This window comes from Notamacropus eugenii, chromosome 1, assembly GCF_028372415.1.
Source record: "Notamacropus eugenii isolate mMacEug1 chromosome 1, mMacEug1.pri_v2, whole genome shotgun sequence".
NCBI classification, from domain to species: domain Eukaryota; kingdom Metazoa; phylum Chordata; class Mammalia; order Diprotodontia; family Macropodidae; genus Notamacropus; species Notamacropus eugenii.
In genome coordinates, this window is record NC_092872.1 from 211194816 (window position 1) to 211208631 (window position 13816).

General features: G+C 40.2%; 2 protein-coding genes across 2 annotated transcripts in view; both read left to right on the forward strand.

Moving 5' to 3' along the window:
- TBC1D12 (TBC1 domain family member 12) overlaps window positions 1-6025 on the forward strand; it is a 136081-nt gene extending 130056 nt beyond the window's left edge. The window contains exon 13 of the mRNA XM_072625695.1: window positions 4015-6025. Within this exon, the coding sequence (XP_072481796.1) occupies window positions 4015-4083 (69 nt within the window). The 3' untranslated portion in view covers window positions 4084-6025. The remainder of the gene's footprint in view (window positions 1-4014) is intronic.
- Window positions 6026-10322: 4297 nt separating this feature from the next.
- The window catches only part of HELLS (helicase, lymphoid specific), a 33205-nt gene continuing 29711 nt past the window's right edge, over window positions 10323-13816 (forward strand). The window contains exons 1-2 of the mRNA XM_072625693.1: window positions 10323-10973; window positions 11349-11473. Of these exons, the coding sequence (XP_072481794.1) occupies window positions 10943-10973; window positions 11349-11473 (156 nt within the window). The 5' untranslated portion in view covers window positions 10323-10942. The remainder of the gene's footprint in view (window positions 10974-11348; window positions 11474-13816) is intronic.

The window sequence follows — 13816 nt, forward strand, 5'->3', positions numbered from 1 at the left end:
CACTTGCAATTTAATATGAATGTCTTCTGTGACTTTTTAATAATGCAGATGAAAGTGCTAAAGCACTGATAGATTAGGAGAAGTGAAGAGGACCTAGATGTGAAAGAGCATGTAAGGAAAAAGTGTTGTGGAGATTGGATTGATAAGACATGGCAGTTGAGAGAGAGGCCAAGGAGACTGAAGTCATGAAACCAGGAGTTCAGTTGAATTGGGAGCTGATGAGATTCCCTGAGAGGGCATGGAGTGCTTAACTCCCCCCTCTTACTACTCCCATATTCAATCATTTGCCAAACCATGTTATTTCTACCTCCATAACATCTGTCACATATGCCCCCTTTATTCCTTTGACACTTTTCCCACCAGTTGTGATCAATACACACCCAGACTATTACAATACCCTGCTTTTTGATCCCCTTGCTTCAAATCTCTTCCTATTCTAGTACATCCTCCACTCAGCTGTCAAATTGATGTTTTTAAAGCACAGGTTTGACTATGTTACTCCCCAATTCATTCTATTCCAGTGAATCCTTATTTAAAGTTTAAATATAAAATCCTTTCTTTGGCATTCAAAGTCCTCCATAATCTCCTAGCTCTCAGTTCACCAGTCTCCTTACACTGTACATTCCTCTCTGCTCTACTTTTATGCTCTGCAATCCAGTGACACTGGTCTCTTCATTGTTTATTGAACAAAATACTCCAGCTCTAAACTTTCACTGTTTTCACTGGCTATTCCCCAAGTCTCAGACCTGTCCTCATCTCCACCTCCTTCTTTCCTGGCTTCCTTCAAGTTTCAGCTAAAGTTCCACTTTCTGCAAAAAACCTCTCCTGTACCCATTTAATGCCTTTCCTCTGTTGATTATCTCCACTTTATGTAGTCTGTATCTTGTTTGCACATAATTGTTTGAATGTTATCTCCCCTATCAAGCGGTGAGCTCCTTTAGATTAGATACTGCCTTTTGCCTTTCTTTGTATCCTTTAGTTAACACAGTGCCTCTCACTTTGGATGCTTAATAAATTCTAGTTGACTGACTACAGAGAGGGAAAAGAAGAAGGCTCAGAACACAAGTTTGGAGGGAGAGCCATGATTAAGTGATAAGATGGGAATGGTTATGTAGCAGAGAAGACTGAGGAACCAACAGGTAGGAGAAAAATCAAGAGAGAACAATGTTAACAAAGATCTTAGGAGAAGAAAAATACATAAGAGGAGGGAATGGTTAACTCTATCAAATGTTGCAGATAAGAGGATTGAGAAGAAGCCTTTGAGTTTTACAGTTGAGAGATTGGTAGCCTCACAATTGAGTGTTAAGATTGAAATCTGTATTTTGAGGGATTGAGAAATGAGTGGAGAGGAAATGGAGGCAACAAGTATAGGTGTGAAAGGAAGAGGAATGCTGGACAGTACCTTGAGGGAATGACAGGATCAAGTAGAAGTGTTGCTGTTTTCCATTAAAGGTTAGGGAGACCCCGACATGTTTTTAGACAACAGAGGAAATGCCAACATATAGGGATGGATTGAAGATTATGGAAAGGATAGTCCCATTAAAATAGAATGAATTACCGAGGGTGGGAGAGATGCGGTCCAGGGAACAAGTAGAAGACATTCTCAGGAAGAAATGATGTTGGTCTATCATCATCTGCTCATGCATTTAGTTATTTCCTGGCACATATCAGGTGGTTAATAAATGCTATCTTTTTATGCCTACTGCTTCCTTTCTTCAGTGATTGCTTTCATGCTATAAGTATTTTTCTTGGAATTGAAATCTAGTTTAATTTGCAGATGCATCCTTTTCATTTTTTTTTTTTTTTGAAAATCAGAAGAAACATATGTTCTCCAATTCTGTAATAGATTTTATATATTCTTTTATCTCCCAGAGATTACTGGTAGTGACTCAACAATTTTATTTGTCTTTTTTTCTTTACTTGTAGATATAGTTCATTTGGATTGCATGACTTCCTTAGAGGCTAGGTGGCTCTTCTCTTACTATCGCTTTATTTGTTTTGGGTATTAGATTCCTTTTTGCCATATTTAATTTTCCTTTTCCAGTCTGAAAAACCTCCTTGGTAGAGGAAAAACAAAAGTCTGGGTAACTAGGTAGAGCAGTGGATAGAGCACTGGGTTTGGAATCAGGAAGACCTGAGTTTAAATCCAACCTCAGATACTTACTAGCTGTGTGATCCTGGGCAAGTTACTTAACCCTCCTTGCCTCAGTTTCCTCATCTGTCAAATGAGCTGGAGAAGGAAATGGCAAACTACTCCAGTATCTTTGCCATGAAACCCCAGATGGGGGTCACAGAGTCGGACATGACTGAAACAACTGAATAGCAAAAGAGAGAAAAAAGCAGCAGTAGTTGTCATTGTCTTGTTCACCCTGAATAGCAGCCCTGTCCTTTCCCTTCAGTCCCTTCCTTCTCCAGTATGGCTTAAAAAAAGCATTCTTTGGGTTGTCCTTAGCTTTCCTGACAGCCATATCTCATATTGAGCTTTAACTATCCTGACACTATTCTTAGAGGAACATCTCATGAGTATAAACTCATGATTTCCCCCTTCAAATGATAAAGGAACTAAGGAAAAGTTCTGTTCTAGATCTGATTGTCATAAACAGTTCATGGAGTAGAAATGAGGGGAACTTTGTGGGATTCGTTTCCTGTTACCTGTCTTTGCTTCTACCTTTGTATATTTCTTTTAAAAATCTACATTGGTTGATGAGTTTCCTTTTTATCTATATTGTTCCCTGTGGAAAATTTCCATGTTTCCTCTACATTAGAATTATTTCTGATGGTGTCTTCAGAATTTCATTTTTGAGAGATTTTTATCTGTCCTGTGCTGACTTTCCTTATAGAATGGTAGTGCATGGGATTCTGTCTACCTTTCTTCTGATCCATTTGAAATATACTCTCCTAAAATTTAGGGTATATGTTATATTAAGCCACACTTCTGCCACCTTTATTATAAACACTAAGATATAGTAGTTAGTTCCTTCCTCTTCCGACAACATTTCCCTCCTTTCCACTCCATGAACTGTTTGTGACAATCAGATCCAAACTTAGAACTTCTCCTTGGTTCCTCTATATGCCAAAGGAAGAAATTATTATCAAGGTAGCTTGAGAAATCATTAGGGACCCTGCTTTTGTCATAGAGCTTCAGCAGACTTTCGAATATCTTAAGTCCCCTATCACAACTACATCATGGCACCTCTGGATTCTGCTCTGATGACAGTTAACTGTTTCTATCTCTGTTATCTTTACTCAAGTACTCACTCGCCTCTACACAGTTCTCCCTCAAAATGACTGACATTTATATGATGCTTTAAAATTTGCAGTTTTTTTAACGTAGACACACTCTCATACAAGCCTGTTGAGTTATTTTTTTCTTCATTTTGTCAAATGCAAGATTCTTGACTTAACTTTCTTACCATCATCTAGCTTGTCAGCAGATGAAATGTGTAGTGCAGACGGTAAATACAGATTTTGCAGACACCTTGTATGTTACTGTGAATTCATATGTATTATAGTGTCATCAGCAATCTATAGAAATGGAATCTAGCAGTTTCAGAAGAGGAATAATTCATGTTTGTGTAGCACAGTAAGCTTTACCAAAAGCTTTCCTCATAGTAAAACTCTCTGGTGCTCTGGTATTATCTCCATTTTACACATGAAGAAACTGAGAGTAATACAGGTTAAGTGATTTGAAACAGATTTGTCTTTAATCCTTGTGCTTTTTCTTCTCTTTCACACTACTTCTCCAAATGGTAATTTAGTGGTATCCTGCCAGGTGATGATCGTAATATTAGAATCTAAAATCTGACCTAACAAAACAGAATGTAAGAGATGCTAATTTTTGGGGTGGTGGGGATGTGGAGAAACAGTATTAATGGTTCTAAAAAAAGTTGTTTTCTGTTTTTAAGAAGTAGCAGTCTATTACTTTTGGAAACCAATTAATTTAATATGCATTTCCAGAGAAGAATTTCCAGAGAGAATGTTCGAGAGTTAATCTTTATTTCAAATCATTTTCAGGTGTTTGCATCTGTAATGAAGGATATTAAAGAAGGGGACAAGAACCATAGTCCAGCACTGAAAAGCTAATCTTCACAAATAAAAGACTAATTGAAATGTAGAAAACAATTTAATAAAATACTTTTTTCTATGTGAAAAACATTAGAGAAAAATATTGGAGAAATCCAGAAGAATCAAGAGAGATGGACAAATGTTGAATTTTCACTCAGTGGCAAAAGTAGATAAATGGATATCCTGTTGCCAGTATTATTTTTAAAAAGTATTGTGTGAGGAAAACAGTTTTCATGAAGAAAAACTTTGAAAGTTGATAGTTCATATTCCATAATTTGAGGTAAAGAATTTAATGCAATAAATTTTTAAATAACCTTGGTTGGTACTTAAAAGTTTTTGAGGTATGATTATTTTCTTTTTAAGTTACCAGAAAGGCACTTTTGGAGGTCAAAAGGGGGCATGTTAAATAGTCTGAACCCCAAACTACTTTCTGAACCAAACCCCCAGTACAGATATTACCTCCAGATTTAACCAGTTGAAAATATTATGGACCAAATAAATTTCTTTGTTGTCTATGTGCCTAAGACTATGAAACATTGGGTTAAACTTATTTGGTTCACTGATGTGATTCAGTTTCATTCATCAGTTGGGGCAAATATGTGTAACTCAGGAACTGGAAATATTGGTAGTAGATAGTACTTCACTGGTTTCAGGTATTTCTTTTCTGTAGTATTTTATGTTTGTTATTAAAGAAAAATTATGTGGACATTCCTTAAGAGATTCTTAACAACAGAGGAATGTTAGCTTTTCCATTTCTACTCTAAGAAATGATTTTATTCATGAAGTCATAAAACACTATGAAAATGGGGAAAAAATAGTGGAAGGAAAAGTTTTTCTTTGCACTTTAGTGGCAGAAATTTTGACTTTGGTAGTCAGTCCATAAATGTTAGAGTGAGGTTTTACAGTGATTGTTTAATCACAGTAAAGAAACTACCCTAGTATGAAATGCTGACAGTTTTAAGTAGCATGGTGCTTGGCAAAGACTTGACATTCTTTGTACTTAAAATCCTTCCACTGTTGAACATCAGAATTTTGTACATACAGATTTGACATTTGAAACTTTAATTTATAGACAAGTCAATGACTTGCAAAATGTGCTCTAGATGATGAAAAACCTAATTTTTTAATCAATGGAAATGAATGATAGCAGTAATACAATTCAACATTAACTTTTTCTAATAAGTCAAACTTTGATGATATTTATTGTGTATTGATTATGTTAATCACTGGTAGACTTGAGATCAAATTTATCACTACAACATTTTAATTTTGGAACTAAAATGAATCATTTGAATGTTAAGAGCAGTATCTGCATAACATGCTACTTATTTAAAGAATGCTTTTATGTTGCAGTTTGGTTTATAACTACCTTTAAGCACATTATTTATATTGTTAATATGTAGTCTTCAAGCTAACAGGTCTGGTATCCTTGTCAATGTGGTGACTGCCTCTTTAGGAATATAGAACCTGGGAGTGCCCATTTATTTCCATTCCCCTGTTTATTCCAGCACTGTGACTTGGGAGGGCCTCTCAGTAGTTACTCCTAGTAGTAGATCAGTGGAGCTTGCTTGGGGGAGGAAACTTTTTGTGAAATAATGTTGTTTGGGGCGGAGGGGGCATCACCATAAGCAGCCACTAGTGTCTGAATTCATTCCCTCTTGCCCAGTCATCTACTTTGTTGTGTTCAATGACCCTGGAAAGTATTCAGTATAGAGGGTAGAGGAGCGCCAAACTCTGGTGGTCACTATATTGAAAATACCACATGTCTAAGTTAAATTTTATTTTTATGTATTCATTTCTTTAGTTGGAACCAAGTTATTTCTTCCAGTTTTGTTTTATTATTGTACAGTTTCTTTGCCTTTCAAGTATAAGCTTGTATATAAAAATGTAAATACAAGGGACACATTAAAGACCACTAATAACAATTCCTATGTAAATAAAATTGTAAGCAGAGTAATTATTTGAAATGAGTCTTTATTACTTTTGGGTTATCTGCATTAATTAACTGAAGCTGGAAAATAATAATTAACTATTTTTTTGCCAAATTTTTCTTGCTTAGCATTACCCCAGGCCTTTGGTCCTAAAGGACTTGCAGTATCGGCAACTGCAGTAGCATAATGTCATAGCCTATGAGCCATTTGTACACAGTTCATATGTCAATGTGTAAGATAGCTACTTTATTAAAATTTTCTTTTAGATGGAAAATGTTTTATTATGTCATCATAATGTGAAGTTTAATACAGTATTATTTCACTTGTATACTTATGCAAAGTAACTTTTTAAAAAAGTTGGCAGCATAATATTTTCTTACTTCCATTTCCTTTTATATTAGGCAGCATCCCTCCAGTTTACTGCCGGGTATTCTTACTCTAAATGCTGCTAGAAGGCACCAAGGTCTTGAATTCATAGCAGCTTCCATTGAGAGCAAGTTGCACATCTCTCAGATCCTCTTGGTGTATATGCCCATGGTCAAATGCTTTTAAATGATTAGTTTGGTACTGAACTCTGAGGAGATAATCCAGCATTAGCAAGAAGACACTGAAATTTCTGAAGTCCCAGTAGCTTTGAATTGGTGTTACTTTTCTCTGTTTCAGTTCACTTTCAGTATAGCTGCACATGTGTATTTCAAAACTGTGATCCCAGATAATTTTTGGTTAACATTATACTGCATTGTAATTTTTTTGGTAGCAACAAATATAATTGTTTCTTATCTTGCTAAGTTTGCTATTAAAATTAATTTGCATTCCATAAGAGAACACATCAACTGACAAGAACAAATTGGAAATAAAACAGCCCTAAAGTCTGTGGTACAGGGAAATCAGTCTGGAATTTTAAATTTGCTGGTGGATAATCTACCCTTTTGATAATTAAGAGCTGTATCTGTGTGGCATAAATGGCATATTTTAATTTACTATCAAGCCATTACCAGGGTTTAATAAAAAGCTGTCATAGATTCCCAAATGTAATAAACCTTTATTAAATTGGACTTCACTGGATATTTGTGAAAATTTGAATAGATATGATTTGTCTTTTAATTGTCTAGGAAAGGAAGAATTTAAACAAAACCTTAAAGAAATTCAGCTACTTGGGAGAAAGTGTTTTTAGAATGCTTTTAGAAGCATTCATTAACATGTAATTGCAAGGTGGCAGGGCCCACCAGTACTTAGGTAATGTTTTAATATGCTAATTATAAATCTTTGTTTATTTGTTAAAAACAATGCTTCCTTCATGCCACACTTTTTTAGGTTTCTTGCATGTCCTAGAAATAAGTAAAATTTCATTTCTTTGAATATAACATTTCTATATTTTATTAATTCAGATTAGTCTTCCTGTAATTAATCTCACTTGGTGAGGTTTTACTATATGCTGCAGGCTGAATTTATCTTATTGTGACCATTCTTAAGGAAATCATCTTTTTGCTGCATTAAAAAACCTTTTCATTTGTTGACATTAAGAAAAATGGAAACTTTCATGGTTTTATTAAGTGATTTTTGTACAATTACAATGTATTTGGAAGTCAATTTTGTAATAAACATGTTATGATAAAATTGATACAGCCTTGATAGTAAATGTAAAAAATAGAGACAAGAATTGTCCGTGTTCTCATTTTACAACTTATATTTAAAGCTTTATTATACTGATTATATTTATATAACCCTCTATGTGGTTTTCAAATTTTTTCTGTAGCTATTAAATTTGATTATTGGGATCACCCTGTTAAGTAGGCAAAGATTATCACTCCCGTTTTAAAAAATAAGGAAAATCAGTTTCAGAAAAGTAGTAAATGACAGCAGATTCTGGACTGTGACCCAGGTCTCCTGACTCAGCGTTCATTTAATGCTCTAATCATCTCTGATCTCCCTTTAAATTGAGGTTAAGGAAGTTTTGGGCAGGAGGAACTGCACAAGCAGGTGGATGATTGAGGGATCAGGTTTCCTTTAAAAAGCTGGTTAGAGATGGAATAAAGTAACTGGAGAGATTTCTGTTGTTTATATATATAGCACACAGAGCACATTCATCAGTAAACCTTTAGATAATATATGGCCACCAACAATTATGATAACTTGAGTTTTATTTATTAAGGCCACAGAGTGGGTACATATAATGGGCTGAAACATAAATTATTGCAGGAGCATTCTGTGATAGTTTGTCTCCTCTCACTCTTCCCTAGGGAATCCTCTGCAGTTTGGCGGCTGACCTCAACTGAAACCCCCCTCCCCAAAGTTACCGAACGTTTTCTTAAATGCCAAATCTAATGGCTTTTCCTTGATCCCTTGCTTGACCTCTTCTCAGCTTTTGACCCGGTTTACCACCCTCTCCTCGACACTGCTCTCTCCTGATTCTCTGACCTGCCTGATCTTAGTCTCTGTAACTTGGTCTTCAGAATTTTTTTCTCTCATTCTCCACAGTCATTCATTTGCCAGATCTTGTCCTTTCTATTTCTACATCTCCTATATCCCCTCATCACTCCCATAACTACCATTTTCCTTAAGACTTTGATCACCTCTTTCCTGGACTTGCAGTAACTTCCTATCAGGTCTCCCTCAAGCATAATCATTCCTCATCTCAAACTCTTAGTGACTAGTTCAGCTCTCCTCTCAGACTTTTGAATCTTTTGCTCTGTTGTCCCATTTCACCTCACTGCTTGTCAAACCCCAGCCCTGAATTCTTCTGCCATCTGCCTCCTCCTCTCTACTCCTCATGCTGCTGAATGAGTGAAGGAGGAAGTTCCTCCTGAGGATCAACAGACTCCATATGGAATATTCCTGTGTCCCCTAGTTATCCAAAACTTGGAGAAAACAGAACTCATCTTCCAGACTTGCCTGTTACTGTTGAGGACTCTACCATTCTTCTGGCCACCCCAGTTCTCACCCTCAGTGTTTTTCTTGATTCTTCACTCCCGGCCCACATCCCCGGTCATTTCCACAACGTTCGTTACCCCGTCTTCTCTGTGCTTCCACGTGGCCAGCTCTCTATGTCAGGCCCTCATGAACTCTTACCTGACCATTGCGAAACTGTTCTGATGGGCTTCGCTGCCTTGTCTCTCACCCCTCGTTTTCTCATCTATACGACTGCAGTAACGATTATCCCGAAGCACGGAGCTGATCGTGTCTCTCGGCTCCCAAAACTCCAGGGGCTCTCTGCCTCCAGGACCAGATAGAAACTTTGACATTTCAAGTTCTTACAGCCTGGTCCCATAAACTAACTTAAGTCTAATTATACTTCGTTCCCTGGATTCTGCAATCCAGTCATACTGCCCTTCTCTCAGTTCTGAACACATGATGCTCTGTGCCCTTCCTTCGGTCCCCAAGACTGGAATGCTTTTTGGTGCCCTTGGTTTCTTTTGAGACCAGCATGCAAATGCACAGCCTTTTATGATCCCCCCAAAGATATCTTAGATTCAATTCAATACATATTCTGTATATACTGATGTGGGAAACCAGGAAGAAATTCTGCTTCCACAGGTTAAAATTCCCAGTGTTAAGGGATCAGAGTTGTGATCTAGCACCCTCGGGTGAAAGGTCAACTTGATGAGCTTTGTGAAGGAAAGCCTTCCAGACAGGAGAACGTGAAGTCACCTGGCCAACGGAAGGTGTGGCGAGAAGTCCGGGATTCGGAGCAGTATAAAAGGGCTTGCGTTGGTCTGAACACACGGTAGCTTTCCTGTGGCCTTCCTCGGGAGCTAGCCCTTATGAACGTAGAAGGCTCTCCCTCCTCCTGAACAAGAGTTCAGTGCCTCTGATACGTTTTCCTCAGTATCCAGCCCGTTTCTGTCACCGATGGGCGCACGTGCTGCCTCCCCGCCGGAGGGCGCCTACCTGGGCGCAGGCATCGTTTTGCTTTTTCTTCTGCCCAGCACAGGGCCTGGCACGTACCAGCTGCTTCATAAGCAGTTCTGATTGTTCACTACATAAGTAACCGACACAACCAAGTAACGCGGGGGAGAGAGAAAGCGAGCGCCAGGTGAGGCGCTAGGGAAGACATCTAAGAAGGAAGCTGGTCCCTGGGGATGCAGACGGGGCGTGGCAAAAACGCACCGTCTACGGGCAGGGCCCGGTCACGGCTGCGGAAGCGCGGGGGAGGGAGGAAGGCCGCCCGTCGTGTCTCCTCAGAGACCTGCGCGCGCAGCGGGGGGCGGAGGAGGTACTCAGCAGGCAGTGAGAAAGGAAAGCTAAAAATACTTTACAAGATTCCAAAATTAAGGGGGACAAAAAGAACCGCTGGCTGCTCCCGGCTCAGGCGGGGCGGCCCCCGGCAGTCCGCGCTCACGCGGTAGAGGGGTAAAACCTCCGCACGTGCGCACCCGCGAGCTTCTAGGCCCGCCCCCTCCTCCTCCCAGGCCCCGCGTGCGGCGGAAGCTGATCCCCCCCTCTTCTGAGGCGCAGCAGCGGGGAGGGCGTGGTGGGAGGTCGGGCTGTGGCTCTGAGGAGGGGCTCCCGTGTCCGGGGCTAGCGCCCTCTTGAGGCATCGGGTGCTTCAAGAAAAACAGATCAAAAACGCCTTCCCCTATACTCTCTCTTCTTGTTTGAATGAATTCCCGGTGGTCAGAACCGTCTGCCTGAAGCTCCAGTCAGACTGAAACTAAACCTGCAGAGAGGCGGCAGCGCACCGGACCCTGTGAAGGAGGAGGGAAGAGAGCGAACGGGAAACCCCGCGAGACTGGGGGCGGAGACGGGGAGGGGATAACGAGGAGGGGGCGGGGACTTGGGAAGGAGAAGCGCGCGGTTTTTCCCGAGAGTCTCGAGAGAGGACCGAGCCTCGCGAGACTCAATAGGGGGTTGGGCGAAAATTGGCGCGCGGGTTTGCAGGCTGCTCCGGAGGTCCGTCAGGGAAGCGCGGCGGCTACCGTCACCTTGTTCGCCCGTGTGCCCAGGCTATGCCTCCCGAGCGCCTGCACCAGAGCGACGGTGAGGCGCCCTCGGCCCTGGGGCGGGAGAGTCGGGGGGCCTGAGGAGAGGCGACTGAGGGGGAAGCGAAGCGGTCGGCGTAGCCCTTGGGGGGAGGGCCGGCCCCGCGCGGCCTTTCCCGCGAGAACGAAGCTTCCCTGCTGGTGTTTGATGGGCTTGTGCTTCTGCCGGAGGCGGGGGCCCCAGCCTCCTCCCTGCTCTGGGCGGGCTCGCCCCCGCCCCCGCCAGCTAAGTCTTTCTTGTCTTCCCGCTGACGCCCCCGAGCGATCCTGACCGGGCCGGGGCCGCACGTCCGGGTGGGGGTCCGCCGCCGGCTCGGCGGGGCAGCATCCGCACCTGGTACCAAAAACCATTTTTCTCCTCCATTGAACGCAGGGCTCGTGGCGGCAGAGATGGATCAGCCACAGGACGACACCCCGGTGATCACCCCAGCCATGCTGGAGGAGGAAAAACAACTGGAAGCCGTCGCCATGGAGAGAGAGCGGAAAATGCTGGAGAAGGTACCGCCCTCACCCCCCCCCCCCCAGTGGCTGCTGAATTAAAAAAAGAGAGCATGTGTTTAAAACGGCCTAGCTTTTTTCCACGCTGAAAATCATTTTTTTTCTTTTTGGAAATTTTGGCTATCTAGCTTAGTGGCAATAACGTACTAATTTATTTCAAACTTACTTTAGATGTCAATAGTGTAAGCACTGTGAACAACAATACATAACTTGTATTTTTAAGAAATTCATTTGGAAAGTTTTTAAAAAGCATTTTAGTAGCTCATGGTTCCTGTGCATTTTCTTTTAAAAATTTGTGGATTTTTCTAAAAAAACAGCCATCGTGATGCCTATGAACATTTTAACCGTTTCTTAGAATCACCTTTACACATCTGTCAACTAATTGATCTTGAGAACATAAAACACTAAGTTCAGAATATGTCTTTCTCTGTTTATTACAGACCTGAAGAAAGCTAAGCTTTTAGCATTTCTACCTATTTTGATTTCTCATTTCTCAATTTGGAATAAATTGATATAAAAGAGAGAAGGTTAGTGATCTGTGAAATCCCTTCTGGCTCTCCATTCATATTCTGATCCTAAATAAAAAACATACACTTAAGTGAAATTTCTTTAGTACTTGATGCTCCCTCCTGCAATGCAGATTATGATCCTTTCACGCTTTTTTCATGAAGTGTTGTGGCCAAAAAATAATCCTATCCATATATGAAACTTGACCAGTGCTTACCTGCCAAAGATTTCATTCCACTAACATAGCCTTTGAGAATCCAGAGCCCAATTCCATGCCACAGACAGACATAGAAATAGGACTTTAATTGACAGCAACTAAAACTGATGACTTAAAAATTGTATTCCAGCTTTGAGTACTGTCTGAAGTGTATACACAATGTGTTCATTCATTGTTGTGACTTTGAGGTGATGTGCAAACATTTCTTGGTTAATTAAGTCACCTTTAGTGCTGATTAGGGAGGCATATGACTAAAAGAGGAGGGGAGGCAGGTCAGGTAGTAAGCAGACAGTTTGTGTGCTTCTTTAGTATCCAGGCAGTGTTAAGAAATCTGTAGAAAACCTCTAGCCCATTGCACCTGCTTGGAAGGTGTGGATCTGTTACTACATTCGGAATCATTGTATAGAGCAGCAAGATTAATGAAATCACAGATACATAGAAATGTACAGAGATTATCATGAGATATTATGAGATAACTATATCCTGTATGAATCTTATTTTCGACACATAAAACAATTACCCGGATTATCATTTTTCTCTTTAACTTTTTTATTCCTCATCCTCGAAGAGGTTGTATTTAGGACTAGCAGGACCCTCGTTGTGTTATGGTCCTTTGTTAATATGATTACCCAATACAGAAAGGAAATACATTATAGCTTACAACGTTGAAGGAAGGCATTGTGTTGTGGTTTGAATCCTTGCTCTGACATTTATCTATAATGGCTACGTATTGCTTGAGCCCTCTGGGCCTGAGTTATTCCATATATGAGAGAATTAGTCTAGGTGGCCCCTGAGGTTCATTCTAGCTCTAGATCTATGCTAAGTGCATAGTATGGTATAATAATTACTTGTCCAGTAGTATGTAATGCAGTTACTAATCCTGCTCCAGCAACTTTAAAATGTGGTGGATTGAAGGGGAAGGAAATAAACATGTATGTAAGACCTTTTTGATTTTTACAAATTTTCTCAGTTGATTCTCAGAACAACTCTGGGAGGTAAGTGCTGTTATTATTTTCCATTTGAGGAAACTGAGGCCAGCAGGTTAAGTGACTTGCCTAGGGTCACACTGTTTAAGTGACCAAGGCTGGATTGATACTTCACTTTACCATTTTAATTTTTATTGGCTTGTATTCTAAGTAGAAAATGCTTTGAAGTATATACGATGGTGATGCTGTTGAGTATTGCACTTACTGAGGCAATATTTGTTAAGGTATACTTTGTGGCACATTTAGAAGAATACTTCTAATGCTGGAAAAAAAAGATGTTTTTCTATAGATATTTTTTTTAACTGTTAAGGAAGATGTTTGTATTTGGAAGGAGAAGGAAGGTGACTCTGGAAGGAAATTCACTCCTTAGGTTCTTTGTGTATTCATGGACCATCTCCCTTTGAAAGGAAGCTTTTGTTAATTAGCAGGAAAAGCTTGACTCCTTGTGCCCAGAACATACTCCTGTGTGTCCTCTGCTGTTTAGAATACCTCGTTTTCTTTGAGGATGGGAAATCTTTTCTGTCTCTCAACCGCTGCTCATTCTGTTGTCCTCCCGCCACGAATTACCTTGTATTTATTTTGTATGGATCATACACAGGTGACTCTTAGGGATAGAATGGAAGCTCTTGGAGA